This window comes from Athene cunicularia (assembly GCF_003259725.1).
Source record: "Athene cunicularia isolate RWA chromosome 3 unlocalized genomic scaffold, athCun1 chr3_part1, whole genome shotgun sequence".
Lineage (NCBI taxonomy): Eukaryota > Metazoa > Chordata > Aves > Strigiformes > Strigidae > Athene > Athene cunicularia.
Window position 1 is genome coordinate 123,618,609 of NW_020799097.1, and position 25,369 is coordinate 123,643,977.

Consider the following 25,369-nt stretch of genomic DNA (forward strand, 5'->3'; position numbering starts at 1 on the left):
TTAAAAAAAAAAAAAAAAAAAAAAAAAAAAAGATGTTTTGATTGTTAGACTTCTTATCTTTCAAAAGCATTATCTTAGCCTTATTAACATATTTCTGTAGTCTGTATGTCTCTGTTTTAGTTTTCCAGTTAGTGAAGAATTAATAATAAAAGTAATTTCTGAGAGAGAAACTCAAATCTTCCCTCTCAGATGAAATAGAATATCCATTTTTTTCCCCTTCAGAGTGCTAAATACCAACTACATTCAGCAAAACTGGAAACCAGAACAAAGAGGTCTCTCAGCTTGGTACTCTTCCTCCAAGAGGCACATGAGGCCACTGATGCATGAGAAACAGCTTATCTGTTCCAATCTAGGAAATGTTTCTCTTGTTTTCAGCCAGAATATGAACAGTAGTGTCTAGAAAAGTTTCCTTTAAGTGTAATTTGTTTAAACATTATGTCAAAACTTTTGTTTTGAAGTGCAGCAGAGAGTTTTCCTCTCCTCATAGGAACTTTTTCCTAGTTTAGAACTGTGTTATATAGCAACAAGCCCTACTCTAGACTTCATTTCAAGGATTTGCTCTCAAAATTATGTGAAGCTAGGAAGCTTCTCTTCTCAAGGCTCATTAAATTAGCCTTCCAAAATATAAGATTTTACTTTCTTTTAAATTCAAAGTAGTGAGCAACATTTTGTCCCACTTTTGCTCTAACAAGGCAGAACAAAATATTCATTTGATTTAGTTTGCTTGATGACTCTCAAACAATCAGATGAAAATATTTATTTTTCTGTGATTATTTCCATTGTTGTTTTCCAGCAGTCACTCCTATGGAGTTGTAAAATCCATGTTTCACATGTTTTCTTCTTCATTGTCTTAACCTTCAGGGCCAGTTTCTCTTCAGAATTTAATAGTGCTTTCAGTCTTTCATCTCTCATAGGCTTGATTATTGTGTGGATCTTTGTGACTTTCTTGTAGCTTGTAAAGAGGTGTCCAGAAAGGAGCACTGGGTTTGGATTAAAACATGTAGATGAATAATACAGTGCATTGAAACCTGCCACAGGAAGACAGAAATCTGAGTCCCAGAGGGCCTCAAGGCTCATTTCACTGAAGTTATGGAAGCTTTGAAGACTTGCTTGGGCAAGATTTCTATTTCATGTATTTGAAAGGCAGTTACCTAGGTCTCTATACATACTCTTAGGGAAAACTGCAGAACAAACAATAACACTTCACCTTGTCTTTATTTGGGGTTAGAGAGCTCTGTGGTCACAGTAATCCTTTATCCACAATAACCTCTTTTACAGGTTTCCTTGCTCTGCAATTTAACACCCGACTAAGCTACACATTTCAGCAGTTCTAACATCTGCACGGTAGCCACTGCACATTTTATGGGCATAAATGACTAGTTGCAGAGGCTAAGTCATGGGTGAGGGAATGGTTGAGGTGAGAAAATGTTTTTCGGACTATATAAGTAATTTAATGTTTTATTTCCTCTTTGGTGTATGTTTGCATTGATCACTACTCTCTTGAAATTAGTCTACCTGGTTTTCACAGGTTGAATGCATTGGATGCATTAGATGCTTTTGCATTAAGTGGTTCTTTGCATGTCCCTAACTACGCATCTTAAAGTAGCCAAGATATTTGTATTAACTGGTGGCTGGTTTGCAGCCAGAGAATTGCAATAGTCCTTTTTTCTTTCTTTTGAATGAGAAACCCTTTTGCTGACAAAATAAGTAGTCAGAACAAAACACCCTAGTCAGTCTGATCAACATCCCAAATAAATTTATAAATTCATCAGTTGCTTCTGAAGTAATGAGTGGTATGCCAAAAAGATCTTAATTTCTTATTCTCCTCCTTTGCAGGATGAATGCCTAAATTATGTGTTCAGCTGATATTGAGATCTGTGAAAATCAAATTTAAACTGCTTTAACATTATGTGTGCATTTCTGTTTTCAACCTGAAATTTCCAGATTTCCTCCCTTGCCCTCTCTCTACCTTTTAATCACATTTGTTACCCCTTTCTGTGTAAATACTACTTGCATACCACCTGGACTGAAAAGAAGGGGCTTCCAAAATTAGTGGCAGGTCAGCAGCTTTAGTTTATAGTGTGAAGAATGCTATGGGTATACCTGAGGGTGGGGTTTGGCTCAGTTTGACATTTTCCTTTCACTCTTTATTTCTGCCTGAACAAACACCAGCAAGTTTCTGTCTGATTTCCACTACTCTCATTCTTCTAGAGACATTCATTTTCTCTCTCTTTCAGAGAAACAGCCTTTCATGAGCTCATTTGTACTTATTTACAGCTGGTATTTCTCCCACAGTTTCTGTGCTCAAGTCTTGTGCAACACCTCTCACTCAAATATATTTTAGGATATGAATCTTCATTGGTCTCCACTGTTGCCTTCATCACTTTTTGATACTTCCCATGTTTCCACACTAAAAATTCCTGCTTTTTGCCAGCTGCTATCTTTGTATCATATTCTGCTGTTGTGTTCTTCTTCCAGTTCATTCAACTTTTAAGTACCCTGGTCCCCTTTTTCTGCTATTGAAAATTCATTTATTTGCTATATGGCACCATAGAACATCTACCACCTACTCATCTGGCAATGTATAGTATACAGTGTTTAAACATGCCATTGTTTATACCATACAGTGTAATATTTTCTGTTACCATGGCCCAGAGCAAATAATCAAAAATCCTCTACCTGAGTAACCTATTATAAATTTTTCCAGAAATTTTGGGATTTTTTCCCCCACCCCACTTGTGAATAATTAGTTATTCTTTTATATCAGTCTGCTGCTCATTTCTCCTCTTACCAACACTGTTAGGACCATCCCCTCTTTTATCTTCTATTCTGCTAACCTATTACATACTCTGGACAAACAAATATGGCTCAAATAGCTATATTGCAGGATTTTTAAATCAAAACAAATTTACCTTTTAAAAGTTAAATCAGTAGATTTTGCAACTCCATTTCTAAAATGTGTATTTGTTTTAGCTTGCTGACCCAGGAGAAAGCATATTTACAGCAGTCTTATTTTTGAAATCTTCACAGTAAGAACAAATTGTTACAAGTGACTACAAAATGATTTGGATTTTTCTTCAGGTTCTGAGTTACGTCCGTACAGAATGGGATCCACTGGATGCTACCTTCAGTACTAATCAGCCTTATCAAGTATACACGGTAGAGCACTCCACCTCTGCAGGCAAAGAGCCCATGGCTGACAGCTGCGTCTACAAGTGTGTTAGGAACAAAATTCAGTGTGCAGCAGTCACCAGAATACCACTACGATCCAAGGCCATCAGCTGTTGCAGAGATGTTACAGAAGACAAACTTGTCCTGGGTTGTGAAGATTCATCAGTAATTCTGTATGAAGCCTACAACCAAGTGACTCTGTTAGCTCAAGCAGAACTGCTGCCTGCTTTAATAAGCTACCACCCTTCCGGAGCCATATTCATGGTTGGCAGCTCTCAAGGGGAGCTGCAACTTTTTGACACAGCACTGTCCCCAATTAAAATTCAGCTCTTAGCACAAGACTATTCACCTGAGGCAACTCTGCAATTCAGTAAACACTTTGACGTGCCTAACAGCCTCATCCAGATCCAGTGGGCTGCTCCTCAGGTTGCATCTGCCAACACTGACAGCACGGATATTCATGATCTTTTGTTGGTTAGATTTGACAAAGGACCCTTAGGAGTTCTTCACTTTAAACTTGGTAAGTTACTGAGCATGTCTATTGAACCTTGAGCTCTCAAGGAAACTTCTGTACCTCACAAGTTTTTTGTAACTTGAAACACCCTCATTTTATTATTATATGGGACCGCAGCCTTAAAAGTACATAGTTCCAGTGATATCTGAAGATGTAAACCAAGGAGTTCATTATGATTCACAATTGATTTTTTTTCATATAGGATCTGACAGAATAGGGTCTGATCTGTTGTTGGATCAGGATTCCATTATGTTCCCTGCTACTCTTACTGTAGCATAACAGTTTCTCATAGAGAAAATTCTTTTAATCTGTAGTATATAATTTTAGGAATTGTATTCATTCTGTAGTGCTACCCCTAACAAGCTAAAATAAGCTATATGTAATAATAGAATAGTAATCCTAGTTTCTTTCCTAAATTACTTTTTTGTGTGTATGATGCAACTGCCCTTCCCATTACAATGTGTATTTGTCCCACTACTCTGTTCTTCCTGACTTTAGTACATGAATTTACACCATTTCTTTCCTTGAAGACTTTTCACACAAGAAGGAAGGTTTCATAACCCTCAGAGAAGTTCAGTCTCTCAATTAATTTGCTAGGAGTTGTTAATAAGAAGCAATAATACTAATTTTGGAATTTATATAGCAATTCTTATTAGGTGTAAGGAAACCCTAAAACAGTAAAACCGTAACTATCTCCATTTTACAAACAGGATAACAAGAAGCAGTAAAGGAAAGCTAAAAGGCTTTCAAAGAGTTATGCAACAAGCCAGTGGGTGAACTAAATAAAACCCTGCAGTTGCTCATCAGTGAGAACTGTATTCATTCCATTCAAGTCAGGCAAGTTACAGTGGTACAAACCCACTGTGAGAGCTAAAAAAACCAATCATGCTTAAATCTTCTGACTACCAAGCCAGTGTTTCAGCAGGGCAGACAGGCATGTCAAATATACTTGGAATATATATGGAAAATTTTAGCATTTTGTCCATCGTCTTTCCCAGGAAACAGGGTTGCCTTTGTAGATATTTACAGAAATTTTTAATGATTCTTTTGTATAAAGCTATTGAGATTAGGAAGAAGCATTTTTAAAAAAACCCAACAAACCAACTAGGTGACAGTAAGGTTTGAAAACTGCTTTATTTCTTTACTTACTGAGACACGCATGTGCTTTTGTGGTGGAAAATCCTGTCTAAAAGTACTGCAGACCTGAAAGGCTGAATTTAAAAAACTTAACTAAATATGCCACTGTGAAAAGGTAAATTAATATAATAGGATGTTAGCAAAAAAAAAAGTTGGATTGACTCAGAGTTGTATGGCTTTTAGAGAGCTGATCTAGATTATTACTGTTATCCAAAAGAACTAATAAAAAACTTCACAAATTATTAATTCTTTTGAGATAATTCAGCTGCATTATGTTAAATGACAGGTTTAATAGTTGCAGAGTACCCCAGAACACTAATTATAACAGCTATTTGATGGTTTTGTGCATGTTGGCCATTAAAAAAAACCCTCTAAATTACCTCTTACCTGTCAAGCAGAAGGCACTCTACCCACATCTACCTTGCTTTTCTTCAGTCCTCCCTTGTGGGTTTTTCTCACAACAGCTTTCCAGAAAGCACAGCTTTCCCTTTGCTATCTTTAGCACATTTATGTTCTTACGAAGGCAAGCAGGCTCTCAGTGCAGGGATTTAGAGGCCTTTCCTGCTAATTGCCAGCTTGTAAACTTAATTGGACTGTCTCCCTGGGCACCATTCCTAAATCAATTAGGCAGTGAGTTGGCTGTCACCTCTTTCCCAAGCAGGTTGCCTGGAAGCGCACCACCCAGGAGAAGTCTAGCATCCAAATGGGAAGATGTTGACCTCTACAGCTGAAAGTTATCACATTTTAAAATTCATTCTCTATAATTACTGTAAAATCTCTTCTAGAAAGAAGGCAACGCTCCCTCCCTCCCTCTCTCTTTATAGTCCACTGTGCAAAATATGCTGTTTTCTATTGCATCTTGGTTTTCAGCTTTACCCCTCTCTCCTCAGTTTGCTACACTACCAAGGTAATGGTATGCTGAGCAGCCAGATCTGCTTCCCAACCTCAGCAGATTTTAGGTCTCTGCTATTTAAGAATTAATGCAAATATAAATTATATGGAAGATCTAGGGGTCCATGGCAGCATGGACAGCATGAAAGCAAAACCCAGACAGACATTCAGGACTGAAATAAAATCCATAAGTAACTCATGGCTTGGATTTTTTTCCCATAAAAGTCTGTTAAGAAACTATGTCAATGAGAATAGACAAATATGTTTTTAACTTCCAGCTGACATATTACGATTTTGTACAAGTTCTGTGGATTCTCCATTGTGCTGTCTAGCCAGATATATTTCAGGAGAAGTTTCATATTAAATTTACTCTCAAACATTAATGACAGATATTTTTGGTGTCTAATGCCAAAACAACTTTCAAAAGCACTGTGGCTTCTTGTTGATGATGTCAACCAAGATCTTGGATAATTCCAAACTTGGTGCTGGTGCCAGTGGTTCAGCACTGATGGCCTCAAAAGTAATTTTAAATATTATATTTAATTAGCATGCAAATAAGTATTTTCATCTTCACTTAGTGATTAATGTGAAGATTGCCCAACTTATGTAATACTTTAAAAACACTAAACATTTAGGCAGAATAAAGTCTTCCATAACAATTAGATATTATCACACATACACAAGTTAAACATGGCTATTACTCAGTATTATGTCCATAGACTTTAATACATGTAAATGAAAGTGAAAAACAGTAGAAAAACATGTATTTTCTTTAATGGCATTAAAAAACGAAAGTATTTCTCTGTTACAAAAAAAAAAAAAGAGGTCAGATCTGCATATGCAAGTTCTCAGCAGGTTACTTGTCCTGGACCTATACTCAGATATTTTCCTTTCCTTTTTTTCCCTCAATTCTTATTTTAAATCACAAACAATATTGACAACTGCATTTATGAAAATTTTGCAAGGTATGTTTCGTATATATCCGGTCTACTTTTCTCTGTTATTAGATTTTTTTTCCCCCAGCTGTCCTATGGCTTTAATATCAGTATTGAAATTCAGGTTATTCCCTTTCTCATCAGAATTTTTTCCTTAAAATTAGTTTTGACAACATCAGATTATAAATTGAGAAAAAAAAAACATTATGTTTTATTTAAAGAGTGGGGAATAGTAAATTTATTCTGGTCTCTCTCTAATACTTAGAGCTGTAGTAATAAAGAATACTCTAGCACATTGACCCAAAGCAAGCAAAAATTGCTAAAATGCCATGTGTGATCTGTGTCACACGATCATATGGGTAGTCAGAGACTAAAAAACATTACTGCCTGCAGCTTTTCAGTCACCTTTTCTGTTCAGAAGCTGAGACTTACAAGTCAGGAAAATTTGAGGGGTTTTTTTAATTTTTGCTTTTCAGAGATAGAGTTCTGTAGATAAACCACATTCTTATGGAGTGTTATTTTTTCCCTTATGGCAAGCATGTTCTTGGTTTCATGTGCAACTAATTCAAAGGTCCCTAAATGTTGATATCTTTCATGATAACCTCTCACAGAAGAAATACTTCACTTAGAGAATTTTGCCAAGCTAGAAGGAAGTTCTGGAGCAATTGCAGTATGGAGAGTGATTGAGTAACAGCTGCTTTGAAGTTTGAGTTTCTGTAAACTTGGATACACGAGTATGTTTCTGTAAGACAAATGTTATTTTTTAGTGCTGTCCAGCAGTATTTCCCCACAGGAAGGAGATGCAAGGAACATGAATTTATTACTTCCAATACAATAATGATAAATGGGGAATAAGTTTTTTCTACCATGTTTAAAACAAACTTAATTACATGATGTTGTCATTAATACTTATTGGCCACATTTGCCTAACCTCCATGTGTGAAGTTCACTGGTGGTTTTTCTCCGCTGTCCAAAGCACTTAGTCTAAATACACCAATATAGTAAGGAGCTATCTCACATAAAAATTTAATAGTGAAACCAATTAACTTAAACTTCATAATTTTAACCAACTGCAATTATTTTTAACTGTGCTTGAAAAGTAGTCAGCTACAGGTTTGCATACTCATAACACTATCATTGGTTTTAATATTTCCTGTAAAGGTGTGATCACAAGAGGACAGCTGGGCCTTGTGGAAATCATCCACCAGTATGTTTGTTATGATCAGATACACGAGGCAATTAATGTCCTGAACACCATAAACTGGAACACGATGGGTTGTCAGTGTTACATATGCTTGAGTACCATTGTCAATCACCTTCTTAAACAAAAGCTTACACCAGAAAGAGAAGGTAAGGGACTGATTGTATTCTTAATGTACATTTGTTGTGTCTTTGTAATTCATGTGTGGATTATGACAGTATATTTCTCGACTTTATAAAGAAGACAACAGTGAGAATTCAGGCAGTCAGCTAGATTATGGTACTCCATAACCAAGTGTCATATGTAGACAAGTAATTTCAATAAAAGGGGGATCAATGTATTGATTGCATTTTAGTTCATTTGTATCAGTAGTGATACCAAAATAATGCGTATTTTAATCTATGTATGGTATAGGTATGACTTAATATATGTAGCAGTATCTTACATGAGATTTTAGTATGGTTTTTAAGGTGCTTTTGAAGGGTCATTCTTTCATTACAGGATCCAGAGGCTTTGAATACACTATCCTCTGCTGCCTCCTTTAGGATTATAGCATTTGTCCTCACTGTAATCTTCTGACCCCCTGCAGTAGTAGCTGGGTTCCCTCACAAAAAATGATGAATTTTAGGTTCAACCTCATCTTTGCTGAAGCCTGGTGTGATGCCTTCCTCTTGATTTGCTGTCTATCTTGAAACTCAATAGACTTCAAGATTTGAAGTGCTTTGCTTTACTGAAGGTGTTATCCTCCAGTCTAGCAGGCAGTCAGTTGGGGACCAGGCATCTTTTGTGGCAAGAAAGAATACGTAGGATTCTGGTGTGTTTGATGATAGAAAAACTCCAAGGTGTCCTACGTTGCTGCCAAGCCATCAGCTATCCCATTTTGGGGGATCTGATTAAAAAAAAATCTCTGCATTGCAAGCATAGCATATCAATTCTAAATAAAACATGCTTTTAAAAGGACCCATGAAAAAGGCTGATTTTCAAACTCTTGTAAAAATATGCACATTATAAATAGATGTCTGTGTGTTTCCCCCCATGCAGCTCCCTAACACTGTTTACAGCAGCCAGATTTTCATTCTGTCCAGGAGTTATTCTATATGAATCTAACAAATTTGGCATGGTAATTTGTTTTCTTTTTTATTAGCAAAACCCAGTGGGCGCTTTTATTTATAGTGATGGGGCAGTTATCTTTGAGATCTTTATTCTGCCTTCAACATCAAGCTGGGCTATCTAATGAGTCTATAACTGTGCTAGTAGTTACTCGTATTCCATGTACACTGAAATATTTCATGCTGTCAAGAAAACAGCAATGGCAAGAGAGTATGGCTTGTTTTTGCAAAGGTACTGCTGTATTCAATTTTAATCTAAATTGACTGCTGCTTTGAAAGAAAATGCCTTTAAAGTTCAACTTATCTTACTGTCTAGATTTAAGATAATGCAAAGCCTAATTTACTAACAGTTTGCCTGTGTTCCTAACACAGTACTATTAGCACATTTAGTGCTATCAAGCCTAATAAAATAAAATGTAAATATGTTTGGAAATAAAGAACCATTATCACTAAATACAGTAATGGCTAGTTCAAACAAATGTTAATAATAGCACATCAATGAGATTTTGTCTGCCTAATGAGACAGTAGGTTATATTTTGCTTTTAAAGCCCAGACAAAATTCTGATTAGCTGTAGCAGTTTGCATATTCCCTCTGAAAGGAGAACCTATATAGCAAATATATAGCAAACTCTCTCTGTTCTGCCTATAAGGACTTGTATTACATATTATCACTCAAGTAGAAGACATATGACATAAATATTATTTATCATTAAATTTCCTGTCACCTAAGCATGTGAGACACGCATATACTCTATATACTTTCTTGTATTATTTATAATTTTCTGTGAAAAACATGTAGAAAATTGTCTAAGAGCTCCAGCTGGGGCATATAGTAATCAGAAACTACTTAAAGTGGAGAGAACTTCTGTAACAATTTTATTGATTACAAGGGAGGTTATCCTGTTTCCCACCACTACATGCTGTAGGTGAGTCAAACCCTTAGGGTTTCTAGATCCTTTTATTTAAAGTTTTTAAAGAACTGTGGGCTGAAGGAGGTTCCTTAGACCTCAAGGCTATCACAAGAAGGGTTCTGTCACCTGCTGACCTAACACAACAATCCCTGAAAAACTGAACTTCCCTGTTGTTTGCCTAAGAGGACAAACATGATTTGAGCTAATTGAAAGTTGATCTCTACGGGACAAACTTGTTCAAACTATTTTACTCTTATGAGCCACTTTTAATTGTACGCTGCTGGTGAGAACTGGATGTGTTATAGACTTCTCCATCCTTTTGACAGCTTCTGTTGCTTAAAGTCCCTGTCAACTCTGCCTCAAAGTGAAAGTTTATATGCACATTTGTGTTTGTACAATCTGTCATATTTTAATTTCATCTGTCCTGCAACAACATCACATTTCATCAGTGTTTGAGGAATTTGACTGACTGCAAACATGAGCAACCTGTTGTAATTGAAACAGTTTCACTTGTTTCATTGCTGCTGTCTTTGAACTCCACAGCACAGCTTGAGGCAAGCCTTGGAACCTTTTATGCTCCAACAAGACCCCTCTTGGATACAACTGTGCTGGAGTACAGGGACCAAATCAGCAGATATGCAAGAAGGTTCTTCCACCACCTGCTCAGGTGAATGACAGTTTCAACTTCTATCAACTTAAAATTGATTGCATATTTCAGTAACTATCTCCTTTAATGTGGTTAACATTTTCCAAGAGGACCACCCCTGAAAAAAATTCATTCATTGTTACTGTTTAACTTGCACGTCGTTCCTTTCAAGTAGGGTATTGCAGATAAAATGGTATTCAGAACTCTTCTATCACCAATGCACTTAAAATGAATCACCCTTTCCCTTTCAGCTTGATAGAAAAAAAGATAACATGCTTCTGAGAGATTTACATTCACCAACTGCTTGCAGATTAACTATTGAAACAGCTTACAAACTTGGAGAGTTTAAGTAGATGCTAAAAGGCAAATGAATGGTGCATGGTCCAAGACATTTTTGTCTTTGCACCATTGAAATCTGAGCATTTTGTTGTTCTCATCCTCAGAGTTCTCATACAGAAATTCATATTCCAGTGATTTTCAGTGAATTTTCAATGCCATTAAAATAAGATAACGAAATGTTGCATTTGTCTGTAATTTATATGACATTAGAAAAGTCATAATACCAAATTCAGCTAGAATTTATAGTACATATGTTTATTGCTATTTTTTTCCTTCATAATAAATTAATATCCTAAATTTCAATCGGTTATAAATATCAATATAGAGCAGTTTAATCTGTTCATGTGTTCAACGACAAATACAGATGAAACATTACCCCTGAGAATTATCCAGTGGGTGAAAATAAGGAGACATTACCTTCCAAATGATAGAATGTTAGTAATGCCTTGTTGAGGAGTGTAGATGGACATAGTGAGAAGACTTGCAATGCTTTTTTAGTGATTCTCAGATTATATATATTGTCTGATTATGCAAAACTAGAAAGAGCAAGTGACTTTGATGGTACAGTTTATGCTTCTTTCAGATCTTAAAGAGAAGTATTTTACACTGTCTTCTGCATTTTGAATCTGAATCACATCCCCATCCCAATGGGGAAATTATTCTGAGTAGAATGCTCCAAATATCTGCATAATATGCACCAGCCTTTCACTGGAGTTTTCTTAATAGATGTAGCCACAGTAGTGAGTACAAACTCTTGCTTTTGCCTTTCTCCTAGAAACCAGCAGGGAAGATCTGTTGCTGCAATGGCCAACTGTAGTGGCTGCGGGCCAGTTGCCTGCAGAGGACAGATGCGGAAAGAATGCATCAGAGATTGCTGAGAGGTGTGACTATAGTGCTCTTACATCTGCAAGAGAAAGGTGTATTCCCTCTGACTCAGGATTTGCTTCCAAACGCTAGCAGGCATGCAGAGGCATGGAGCCCTGGCTGAGCTTTCAGCCCTTGGGGCTGCTGAACACAGCTGAAACACAGACTCAATCCCCCTAGCAAACAAGGAGCTTCAGTGCCAGAACACTGCCTGGACAGTATGGGGCGAAGACAGGAGTTGTGCAGGGGAGTCTCCCTGTGTCTTTTACCTCTACTATAAAGCAGCCCTTGAACAATCTACAGTTGTGGCAGTTTTTGAACAAATGTGTGTTATTTTGCTGTTTCCCTATTGTCAAAGGGATTTGTATTCAACTGAATCAGAGTGATACGATCATGTGATTGCTGCAGAACAGATGGTAATGCTTAAAGCTTATCTGAGAAGACATAATCTAAGTACAAAATGAAATGTTCAAAAATGGGAGATTTATCTGATAGAAAGCAAGGAAATGATGTTCGGAGCTGATCTTTATTGTATTAAAGTGGCTGTGCCTTAATTGGTGTTTATTTCCTTTTAGATGTTTTTTTAAGTGACTAGAATGATTTGAATGTAGGCTAAGCAGTGAGTACTACAGATTTGTTGGAGCAATGGTTCTGGGTGAGAGAATGCCATCTAGGCACGATGCAATGTCTAGGAGAATCAGAGGGAGGCACAGTGGTTACTAATTCTTTCAGGGATGTGAAAGTTGCAGTCGCTGCTATTAGATCTGCCTGTGAGGAGCCAGCAAGGCAAGCCACTTCTGCCAACCTGCATTTACAATTGTAGGTTCACAACAGGAAGAAAAGTGAGCAGAAAATTGTGCTCTGGCCTTTTCAGGTCACCATATTATGCCCATGAGGACACTGAAAATGGAGTAGTCCTCCTACTATCTGTTTGTCAGACAGCAACTCTATCTGGGTGTTAGGAAGGCTACATTTTAAATCAGTTCTCTGTTTCAACCCTTGTTATTTGAGTTAGTCACTTTTTTACCCTTATTCATTTAGCATAAATACTTGCAGGCTAGTTACAAATAGTGAATCTTCAGAATGTATTTTTATTACTGAAGATGTGTCAGCATGACCAAACAAGAAGATCTGAATTCAGAAGCACTGTAAACTGTCAGTGCCAGCTTGATGCAGCACTAGGGAATATTTGTTACTTGTGAGCATGAGGAGGCAAAAGCAAAGTGATTGCTTTGAACCCTATTGCAGCAAGAAGTGGAGGAAACGAGCACTTCCTAAACTATATGCACTATAAGTATGGCTGATATTCAAAAAGTATTTCTTGGAACAGAGCAGGGCCTGCTGCAATTCCTTTCGGCTTCCGAGAAAGCAAGCAGCAGATGCACAGAAGTTAAACCTAGAGGATAAGGAGCTAAAACACACAGGAAGAAACTCAGAAGTGGCGTAGGAAGAGTGAGGAAAGTAGGGTTAGGAGCATGAGTAGAAGACGAGGAATTGGGGATGAAGGCCTAAAGGCAGGGATGGGGACATAGAAAGTCCTGCAGAAGGGCAGAGTACAGAGCAAAATGGGGGAAGACAGCTTAGGATGAGTGTGGTGGGCTATAGAGGAGACCAGACATACAAGGAATGGACAGGGAAGGGTGGAGTTTTTCACAGATGATTAAAACATTAAAACACTTAAATGTTTCTAGATCTAAATCTGAAAAATGTGCATATAAACAAAAGTTTTCACCCCCTTCTCCAGCTTTCTTTTGAATGCCCCACCAATGTGCCTTAAGCCTTTTCTAGAAGGACCCACTCTTGGGAGAGAAATATTAATTCATTCTACATGCTGAGACAATCTTTGACCTGCCTGCTGAGTCTGCCAAAAAGGTGCCAGTTATTGTTGTACTTTTAAAGATGTGTCTGTATTTACTAGAATTGAGAAATAGTTACCTTTTCAGAAAGGCTATCCTCACTTAGTAATAATCATGTGCCAGTGATTTTAATCTTTACTGTAGGCTGAAAGGTTGTATATCCAGTTGCAAATAACTGGAGACATCCATTTTCACATTATCAGTGAGATTATAGGCTAACTATTTTTCTACCATCACAGAGATCAGTTTCTAGAAAATGCTGAATGCTGTGGTGGTAGGTTCCCTCTTTTAGGTATCAGGCACTTTAGAAAGAAGATGCTCTGTCATTACTGGCCGTATTGCAAGGATGGGTTAAAAAATGGTGCTGCAACCTGAGAAGGGTCAAAGAACACTGACAGCACAATTGTAATGGATTGCAATTAGAAGGAAGGAAAATGCCTTGCAACATATTTGACGCAGAATGTTACTTGTATCCATCGTTATAAAAGCTGAGTTCTTAAATTTGCAAACCATGCAGCATCTTCAGCTTCCACTAAAATAGAAGCTTAGAGCTTTGCAGGTACAGCCCTGAGTAGAGAATATGGAATACCTCCAAAACCAGGCGTTCAGTATACAAAATTAAAATTAAAGGCCTCTTAATTATATGCCAGGGATCCATTACAACAGTATTTATCGAATGAATTATTATTTTCACTTTAAATTCTTATCTATAATTAAAAAATACAGGAACTGAATTACATGTATAGAAATATATCTTAGGTGTTCCTTGCCACTTGAGTAGCACTCTGGTATTTTATTATGATGTCACTGCTTATAATAATGTAATGCATTATATCATTATGTAAAATGTTGAGCAGAGGTGGATTTATTAGGAAGCCTTGGGGAGCTGTAACCTTCTTGCCCCCACCCTTTTGTTGAGCACTGCCTACTAAGTGTATTTGTGTAATGGGGGAGTGGCTGCACAACCTCCTGCCTTTGTATAACAGCCTCATCTAGCCGTGTACAGAACATGGAATGGGATGGAATAGTTTTTCACTCGTTAACTATGGCATCGCTGACTCATGGCTTTGCTTCACTCTGATCAAGCATTCGTAAATTGTACTTGTCATATTTTCTAATGCATGAAATTATCTTGGTTGTTTGACACACACAGAGAGGCACAAACACATGCCTGCTCTGTTTTGTTCAGATTTTTCTGCCTCAGACAGTGAGAAAGTAACGTAGCATGATCTGGAGGTAAAGGCTGAGGTGGAAAGTAAAGTTTGAAATGCAGCTCAGGAGTTGTAGAATTTGAATGCAGCCACAGTGCTGTGTTTCTGCTGTGCCCTTTCCTCCTTTGTAATCTTGTGTTTGTGAATACACAGTTTAAGGATCTCTTTTCCTTTTTTTTTTCATGTGGAAAAATACTAAGATTCAAAACTGAACCTTTCTATCTGATAACTCCATTAAGAGAATGTCACTGGGTTTTTTTCCCATATGTTTACCTGCAAAGCAAAGCTCTGTTGTAAATAACAAGATAGTGCATTTGCTTCTTTCAAGAACAAAGTGCAGCTCTGATCACATTCATTAGTAGAATTTTGGATGGATTCATGAAATATTCTCCTTTGTCTGAATCCAAAAATGAAACCCTCCACCACAGTTTTACTGGTTTTACTCCTTCACAAATCTCTCAAGTGTTGTGCACTCTTTCCAGTGTTCAGTGTAAGATGCTACTGGTTAATGATGCAAAAAAAAATTTAGGCACCTGTTAGGCAGAGCATTCATGAAGTGGTATGACTTTACACACAGAACTTGATAGAGCTCCTTTGTAAATAAACACTCATAAAGGAGATGAGAAAGTAGGTGGTCATTAGCATCATGGGAGGGCTGCTTCCAGCCAGTACTGATTTTTATAAATCACTTCACTATTCAAGAGTTCTGAAGTGTACTGCTATACTACCTGACATGATGCCTTGACACAGTCAGTTATCACTTAAGTCCAGGATAGCCTTTGAAAAGCTAAAATAAAGCTCTTCCGCCCTGCAGGTACATCACTTATGCAGTACTAACTACCCCTTGGTAAGCAGGTTCCCATATCACTATACTGCAATCTGCAAAGTAGATATTCACTGTGAGTATTCCATCCTAAATAGGGCCCTAAATCAAAGGTGAAAAAAATGCCTCAACTCTATAGGAATAGTTCCCAATCCCATCTGCTGCCAGCTGTATGGAACTGAGGGACAGAGTGAGCAAAGAGCTTTTATGATCCTTTTTAAGAGCACCCTAAAAGTAGAATCTCTAATTATATTGGTACATAGTGTGTCACAAAATATGTATAAACATTAATGATGACATGGTTCAGGACTAAGAATGTCTTTTATATTCATAAGGTAACCTATTAGGCATTAAACTATGCCTTCAGATAAAATGACCACTGATGTCAGTCAGGTTCTCTGTGGTGGCCACATGAACAGAATTCATCTCTATGGGAGTAAGTTCAGTAGCAGCATTCTAACTAAAGTAGCACCTTCTGGAGAGGACTTTGAAGAGTCATTTTTTGTCATCTTGTGAAAACGATCAAAACCAAAGGTTTTCATATTACCACGGCACTGATAAATGAGCATTTCAATTGCTGTGATGGAACTGCACATGAAAAGATTCCCCTGGTCATGCTTCTTGACCTGTTTTAGAAACAAGAAAAAAAGGGATCTATTTAATGGAACTAGATTATTTTTGCAGTTAAAGAGGTTAAATACCTCCGGAAAAGTTTAGAATGTCTTTGCTTCAGTCCTCTGTTGTTAATGATTTTTTTTTTCTTAAACCAGCTCCACAACAATTTTCAATTTCAGCCAGATGCTTTGATGCCACAGGAATGGCTCCAGGATTTAATTCTCTAGTGGTGATTGCAATGTAAGAAATACTGAGCAAAATATCGGGGTGGGGATGGAGGGGGGGGAACCAAATTACATGACATAATTGCTTGAGAATAAAATCCCATGAAGATAAACCACAAGAAACCTCTGTCAGAGATTTGGGCAAGATTTTCTGCTGAATCTAATGGGAGACATTGCTTGGAGCATGGGAAAAATGGCCCCTCCCACACACTTAGAGGAGTCCCAGAGCTACTCTAATATGGAGCCTTTTCCCAGAGTCACCAACAAATGCCTGTTTGGTGGCCCATAATGTCATGGGACTGCACCAGAAAAATGGAACACAGAATAGCTACATTGGACTAACGTTCTTTGTGCCAAGGCTATTCCCACATGCTGGTTAATCTGACTTTGATATTGCTACTTTTAGAAGCTGAGACCATTCTTTTGTTTTGTTGTGTAACTGATAATCTGCCCTCATAAGGTGGCTTTTTCCTGCTGTACCAGCTGTGCAATTCCTCTGAAATCTGAGGGGATTTGGGCATACTTTGAGTGCAGAAACAGTGCAAATATACTATAGACATGGACAAAAACTCAAGAAGAAGTTCTTAACAACATATCTCCACCCTTCCGCAGCTGCAGTCTGTCAGCCTCAGCTTTCCTTTGCAGGTCGTCATTTACTCCCTCCTCATCAACTCTACCTAGTCACTAATAGTATCTCCTTCTGAAGTGACACTCAAAAATATCTTCTTGAGGTCCTGACCAAGAACCTGAATTTAAGATTTATTTTTTTTTTCCTTGCAGTCTTTCCAGATTGATTTATGTCTCATCTCTTTACCAAGACACTTTTTCTCCATTCATCTTCAGAGTCTTCCTGACCCCCACCATTACACTTCACTTTCCTGTATATGGACCATCTGACAATATTCTGTCCTGAGCTCAGCTCATTGGATCAGAGCAGAATGTGGCTTGGCAATCTGTAATCCATTTGTTGTGTGAAAAAAAAATTGTTAGTTTTGCTCCCTAAAGAGCTTTGTTTTTCTGACTTTTCTCCCATTTCCATTCAGTACCCTCCAGGAAGAACTAACCGAGCAGTCAGGCAGCCCTAAGCTTCCCATCTTCAAATGCAGAGCTCCTTTTTATGGTTCTTCAGAACTGAAGAGCCTGCTAAGGAGGGGTTACCATAAGTAAAATTTAGAACAGAAGTCAGCAATAGTCAATTGTCCAATAACTGGATGTAGTGTCCTGGGGCTGCACCTCACCTCTCCTGACTTAATAATGTAGAATTTAGGTGTCCTACACATTCATCTGGGCTTCCTCAGAAGTTCATATAGAGACATGGGCACGTAAAGGATGAGTAATCCCATTGAAGGGAGATGTCTAAGATAAGCATGAAGAATCAAACATCAGTGCCTATCCCTATAAATTAACTATAAAGGGAGCCTACCTGATTAGCTTAAATTAGCCTTGTAAAGGTGAGCTGTTTGAAGATAAATGGAATGATTTGCACTGTAAATTTCTAGCTCCTGTATCACATTATTATTGGCCAGTTAACAGAAAGATCTTAGATATAAGATGCTCAGATATAGTTTCTGCAATAGAAGGAGAAAGGCACAAAGACTAACAAAAATATGTGAAGAAAGGTTTACAGAAAGTCACAAAAAGCAGGTAAGCATGCAGATCTCTAAAAATCCCATTGTGACCAGTTGGCCAGAATAGGAGAGGATGGGGCTATTTCTTAGTTTACACTGATAAGCAAAAGCAGTTATACTATAGATAGATTAACAGTAAAATATGACCAGCACTACATAAAATTAATCCAGAATTTCTAAAGGAAGTCAAGCATAAAACAGCTGAAATACACACTGTGGTGTACAACCTTTTACTTAGAATGTCATTAGAACCTGAGGACAGGAACATGGAAAATATGTCAGTTTTCAAAACACAGTCTGGAGAGGCCTTGAAGAACTATAGCCCTGCAAGTCCAACCTATGTACCAGTGAAATTAGTAAAAACTATATTTAAAATAATTGTGAACATACAGACAGATACATTGCATTGTGGGAGAGTCAACAGGATTTCTATAAAGGCAAGTCATGTCTCAAAACTCTAAATTCTTTGATGTCAGCACTCATGTCAGTAATGGATATCCAGCTGCTACTGATGAAATTTTGACCGTTGAAGACCTTTTTGGAAGGTCTCCCATCAAAATACCTTAAAGATACTAAGCTGCCACAGAATAAGAAGGAAGCTCCCTTTTCATAGATAAGCAATTCATCAAAAGGTAAGAAACAGGGTAAGAGTAAATGGTCAGTTGTCAATGGAGGTCACCAATGGAAATTATAAGTATAGCAGATCTATACTTATAAGTAGCCTGGCAAAGGAGCAAATAACGAAGTGCCAGCATTTGCTAATGATACTAAATTATTAAGACTAGTTAAGATAGGGCCTGCCGTGAAGAACGGCGAAAGGGCTTCACAGGACTCGGCAACAGTGTCACAACTGAAGAGAAAGTTAAATGTAAATTAATTCAAAGTGAAGCACGTGGCAGGGGGTGACTTCTAACTTAATGTATAAAATGATAGAGTCTGAGATCACCATTATTCGGGAAGAAGAATTTGGTCTTATAACTCTACAGCTATGAAATAGTCAATTTAGTGCTCAGCACAAGTACAAAAAGCAAATTGGAGGCCAGGAATTCTTAGAAAAGGAATAGACAACAAAACAGTGAACTTCAGTTCACCTGAATTTTGTGTGTAGTTTTGGAGTCCCATAATCTGTGAAAGGATATAGTAGAACTCAAAAAGCTTTAGGAAGGGCAGCCACAATGATTAAAGTCATGAAACAGCTTTAGTGAAAGGAATGACTAAATAAACTAGAACTCCTCGACCTAAAGAGGAGGCAACTGAGATAGAGATCTATTAATTTGTGAGTGTTAGGTAGAAAAAGCACAGTAAATGACTGCTCACTGCTTTTCCTAATACAAAAACTAGGGGTCATCAAGTGAAGGGAACACACGGCGGTTTCAAAATATAGTGATTCTTCACATAACATATAATTAAAATATGAAGCTCCTTCCCACAGGATGTTGTGGATGATAAAATTGTATATGAGTTAAAAGGCAGAGTTCAGGGAAGAGAAATTCACTGAGGAATACCATCATAGAAACCGCCTTTGGTTCAGCAAATCCCTGAACCACAAATTGTTGGAGACTAGGAGACTACATAGCAAAGTATCACCATATGCTTGCCCTGTTCTTATGTTGTTTCCCAGGTGCCTAGCTGTTGGCAACATATTAGGTTAGATGTACCTTTAGTCTAAGCAAATGGTCATTTTACATTTTATGTTCTTGTGTATGATGCTATGCAGAAAAAGCATAAAATACTCCTAAGTTTTCCATTTGCTCTCAAAAATGTGCCAAAATTCATACGATCAGAGTTTTAGAGAAGTTCTTGTCTGTCTCTCCTTGTGGCTATATTTGCTGTTATGGAGTTCTTCTGTGAGAATTTTATGAGCATTAACACTGCATAATTTTAGTGTAAAGAAATAATAAATACTGGCTAGAGAGATAAAATAAATATACTGTAATGGACCTCAACGAGTGATTTCAAATTTGGCCATGTACCTTGACTTTGTAATTAGATATTTATTATTAGGCAGCCAGCTTTAGAAAATAGTGAGAAGTCTTAGCACTAAAAAACCTGCATCTTATCCAGCGTTAGGCATGAGGGAGAATTGGCCCTGTACCTTATGGAAAGTCAAGGAGGAAAAAGGCCTGTTCATCTTTAATACCAAATTTTCATCTGCTGCAGTTTGAAATTGCAGAGATATCACACATATGCAATAGAGATTTATTATAGAGGCAGCAACTCATCCTTAACCATAGCGATAATACTGGGCCTCTGTTATAGAGCTGTCTTTAGTGTGTAGACATGCTGATATGTTTGCTCAATAAAATCCAGCTTTCAAGACATACTGTTAAGTTTACATGATCACCAGAGTGAGAGGGATAAAGCTGGAAAAGAAGAAAAGCAGAAGCGAATTAATGCAATAAAGGCTAGGATTTAACAGACAGGGTTGAGTAAAATAAATGTGAAACAACAGGTGTCACTGACTCTTATCAGCATTTTTAATTAACACCTGTTTTTAGCCCAGAGTACTTTAGAAGAGTATGTTGGAGTGTGTCTGTATTTAAAGATAAAGATAGACTGTTGAGAAGTTACTAAGTCGTAAGAGGTTGGGGGAACAGAGAGTTTTCCAGTTGGGGGGAGGCTGTGTTTGCTGGGTGGGTGTTAGTTGCAGCTTAGAGAAACCTGATGGAAAGCCACTATGATAAAATTGCAAGGTAGGGAAATATTGCTATGGCAACAAAATATATTCTCTTAAAGGAAAATGATTATGAAAAAGGAAATACAGAGTGTGGCAAATTCAAAGGAAGTGCATGTTACAAGAGAAAAGACTGAATCTAGTTTAAAAAAGAACTAAACCATCGTAGTTTCAATTTATATAATAATAATTTATAACAGTAATAAATTGCTGTTATCCAGACTTTTATAGCACCTACTACTGAAAATCTCAGAGCACTTGACAGATGTGAAGGAATTGTACTACACAGTAGGAAAATATCACTGTTGCTTCCAACAGTCATCCTCTTCAGTGACCCATTCTACAAGAACTCAGGCTAACATGATGGACCAACATCACATGGGAAACGTGACATAAATATTCATAGGATCAGAATAATTAAACTAATATTTCTTTGGTGTAGATATAAGAGAGTTCTATAGTGTTGAAATAGTGCTGGTTTATAGTTAGTTTGAGCAAAGGTCAACAAATAAATGGCGTAGCTTTCTTTATAGCTATAACTGCTATTTTTTTTCTAGAATATTTCTTACTAAATGTGTATTTTAAAATTTTAAATGATGCCTTCTTACTAAACTACTTCATTCAAAAATTACCTTGGTTCACTTGAAAATCTGACTCAAAAATGTCTAAACAGCTTTTCTTTCAACATAGAAAGCCTGTCCTGAGAAGCAGCATGGATGTTTAACATAGTCATCTGAACTATTTCACACAAGAATATCTTTAGGTTTTCTTAAGTAGAATATCATCCTAGAAGATAGGAATCACATGGTAAGATTTTTTTTGGGGGGGGGTGGGTTGGGAACATCTTCAAGACTCACAGCCAGTTACAGCCCTCGAGGGCTTTCTCTGTTCAGGGAGCCATACTGTCTGGCTCCCCTTATTAGCTTTCTCTTTCCTCCTGTTTTTTTAATTTGGTTGGTTTGTTTTCTTGCTTCATACCAGAGGGTACCCTTTGATGTGAAGGGCATTCAGTTCTACACCCAACAATCTATAAAGTTATAGGTGGACTTCCTTTAGTTCAGAGGTATGTAATTTGACAGTGTACTTCACGTAACAGAAATTTTGGGTGGCTTAAGATATTTGTGTCCATTTCAGATTTTCTCATGGTTATTCAGTACCTTTTACTTGAGACTTATTTGTATATGATCTTTGAAAGGCTCCATAAGGGGTTTATTTTTAAATGAGTCACTCAGGCCCCAAATCCAGCCCTTCACTTAACATGCCCATATTTAGGACCCACAGAAAATTATAGGTCATAAATCCATACATTAATGCTTTGTTAAATTTGGGCCTAAAGGGATGTATAGATTATACCTGGGCAACCTTCAGAGCTTCTGCATCTAAAGTACAATTTAGATTATCCCCTTGACTCACATACATATAGACCCAGTGGCTGTTTCTCCATTAGCCGTTGGTGTGCTCTGCAGCACTTTGTCAGTATGAGAGTGTCTTAGAAGGCAACAAGGTTGTAGACCCTCCTCAGAGGTTTGTGTGTCCTGTTCAAAAGAACTCATAATCTTAAAAACTAGTAGCATAATAGCAGGAGGTTGACAAAATAATGCCACTAGCATCTCAGAGGTTGTAACTGACCAAGGCATCCATTGACACTTCCGTCAGTTCCCTACTAACTTACAGAATCATTGATGAATCTCAACCAACTTTTCAGAGGTAGAAATCTCAGAAATAAGCAAATGCCTGTCAGTTTTGTGAAAATTAGCAGTTAGGCTTGAATAGGATGCAGGAGCTATCTGCATCCCAAAAAGCTACAGTGAAAGTTCAGCAGATATATGTTCTGCCAATCAAGACATGCGCTGCTTAACACCAAACACAGTCTAAGTTGCCTCTTGCTCAAACCATTGCTGGGAGGGAGCTGAGTGTACCCAGCTGGGAGGAGGACAGTATATTGTCTGGAGCGTGTTTTGGCAGGGCACATAAAGAACAGGTAGAGTTACTGTGCTGAGACCAGTCTAGGAGGGAAGCATAGGAAACTAATCAACAATACTTTGTTGCTCACAGTATATCTTCTTTTAAAAAACAGCAGTTATGGTTTAAATTTGTGATTGTGCTACGTGAAAAATTTGGTATGCCTTTGCACATAAATTGTTATTGAAATAGTCTAGCTGCAGTCAATACTCAGCGATTAATTGATTTTTGCCAAAGGAGATCAGTAATATCGGGGATAGTCTATTTTCCAGACAGTTCATTATTCAGAAATTTTGAAACACAAACCTACAGTTTGAGGAAAGAGGGAAAGATAGGTTCTTTGGAGAGTTCCTGGTCTCCAGCTGCATTGAGTGGTCTAATTTTCTCCACAACTGTCTTATTTAAAGTGGGGTGTCCTACTGAACTCATTAGGGTAAAATTGTATCCGTTTTGGGTTGACTTTCATTTAAAGTGTTTTGCATTTTTTAGTGAAATGTAAGATCTTCATGTATTTATTCCTCTCCATGAACTCTTATTAAGTGTCAATATTTCAGCATTCACTATAAAATGCAGGATATGTGTCTTTGACTAATACTATATTTTCTGTATGAAAGATTACATAGCAATCTAAGTCTTCCAAATTTACTGACATTTCCTTGAAGTTCAATAGAATGTCAGGGTTGTCATTTTAGTGATGTTACACCATCTATACCTGACTTCATTGCACATCTATATTTTTCATGTGAAATATATAAGACCTTAAACCCTGGACCAAGGTTTTTTTAAATGGTCTCTGGAATGGTATTCTGAAATACAGCTACATGCCTAAATCAGTGGTGTTATGTTCAACAGTTGGTTGAAAACCAGTCTGTCCCCATTTTAATCAACCACTTAGCAACGTAGCCATACACTTTTTACATTCTTTAACCTGATAAACTCAAATTATTCTGGTTTAGAATTCCATTGAAACGGAGTGCAGAGTCATTTTACAGATGCCATTTTTTAATATTGTCTAATTTAAAAGGAAAATATTTCACATAATAACAACGTTTTTGAGGGGGAAAAAAAAGCATGAAAACCATTTCTGTTCCAAAAATTGCTGATATGAGAACTTATGGGAAACAGCTCCTTTTATGAATAATTATTATTATTGTGTTTAAGAAATGGGCAAGATGCCTAGAAATTGAATGAAAGAATGAGCTATTAAATTGAAATATTAAATGAAATAACTGAATTAAAAGTGATCATGTAAACCTTGCAGTAAATGTTGGGAGTGTAGCTGATTGAACATATTTTCATCATCTGTTTTGTATGCTTAAATACAATTGCTTGATGTAAGTAAACACTTGATTGATATTCTGAATACTTTAAAATCTGCATATGCATCACAGAATACTGAACAATTAAAACTTAATTTCAGTGTAGTTTGATTACATGTAAATTATTTCAATATTCATTTTTTTCCTGTTCTGTTTGCTCAGTGCATATTTAATACTCACTTTTTGAATGCATATCACCCTTGATTGGACTGTGAGATGAGGAGGACTCTGAAATTTCTTCCATTAAAAAGGATTGCCTTATAAATATTATTTGTGCCACAGCTCTTCCCCTGCAGATTATTTTCTAAATGTTGTGTACCCTTATTGAAGACAAGGGAAAAAACTGCTGCAGCCCTCCTTTATCAGCCCAGCACAAGGAATATGCTTACATGGTTGATGGGCATGTCTAAGAAGGCTTGTTGGTTGTAACCAGTCCCTAAAGAAATGTTTCCATCTTTTCTGCACTATATTTCTTTCTTGCTTGCATGAACTCTCTCTCCCTTCCCTTCCTCCTCCCTCCACATGATTTTTTTTTTCTCGTTCCTGAACTTCTTATGACATTTTTTAATATTATGAGTAAATATTACAAATATTTTCAAGTTGGCCATTTTCAGCCTGAATAGTATATCTCTACCTTTAGGTGACCACATTCAATTTTGCTGTTGTGGAACACAGATGACAAAAGTCTGCCTTTTGATATATTTGTAGAACCTCTCATATAAACTGAAGAGACTTCTTTTCCCTTTTCCGTGGGCTGCAATCCATGCACATTATTTCGATCTACAGTATTTTAAATCACCTTATTTCTGAACATCCACCAAGAGGAAACCCTGGGCATTTGATTCTCTTTTTATTTATGCCAATGAAAAGAACAGCCTCTCTGAAGTTAATAAATAACATTATATTGTTGTATTACTTACATATTTTATTTAAAAATAAAATGCTTTCCTGGCATCTTTTCAGTTGTTATATTTTCAAAATACAAGCAGCAACAGGTCTGCCAGTCCACCATGGAAGGCAGGTTTGGATTCTTCTCTGCCTCGACCATTTTTGACCTTTTGACCTGCATGACCCTTGTCGTATCACTCACATTTCCCCTTTGTTTCCTTGTCCATACAACAGACATACTAATAGTTATCTTTTTTACATTTTTGTAGAATAGTTGTAGAAAGGTTGCATAAGTGCATATAATAAGTATTATTTTATTATATGAGAATTTGAACTTAATATTGTATGTGCTAAACAGCTTTCAGGGAAGTGTTTTCCTGTCTATCCTATATAGTTAATCACAGTTTGAGAGTTTTAATCTTGAAGGTCATATTTCTGTTGGCTGTCACT

The 25,369-nt window shown here is 37.1% G+C and overlaps 1 protein-coding gene across 6 annotated transcripts in view; it reads left to right on the plus strand.

Annotated features, from left to right (window-relative positions):
• The window catches only part of WDPCP (WD repeat containing planar cell polarity effector), a 161,315-nt gene that overhangs the window by 85,080 nt on the left and 50,866 nt on the right, over positions 1–25,369 (plus strand). For all 6 annotated transcript variants that reach the window (XM_026844249.1, XM_026844250.1, XM_026844248.1 and 3 more), the window contains 3 exons: positions 3,082–3,691; positions 7,810–7,998; positions 10,414–10,537. In XM_026844249.1, the coding sequence (XP_026700050.1) occupies positions 3,082–3,691; positions 7,810–7,998; positions 10,414–10,537 (923 nt within the window). The remainder of the gene's footprint in view (positions 1–3,081; positions 3,692–7,809; positions 7,999–10,413; positions 10,538–25,369) is intronic.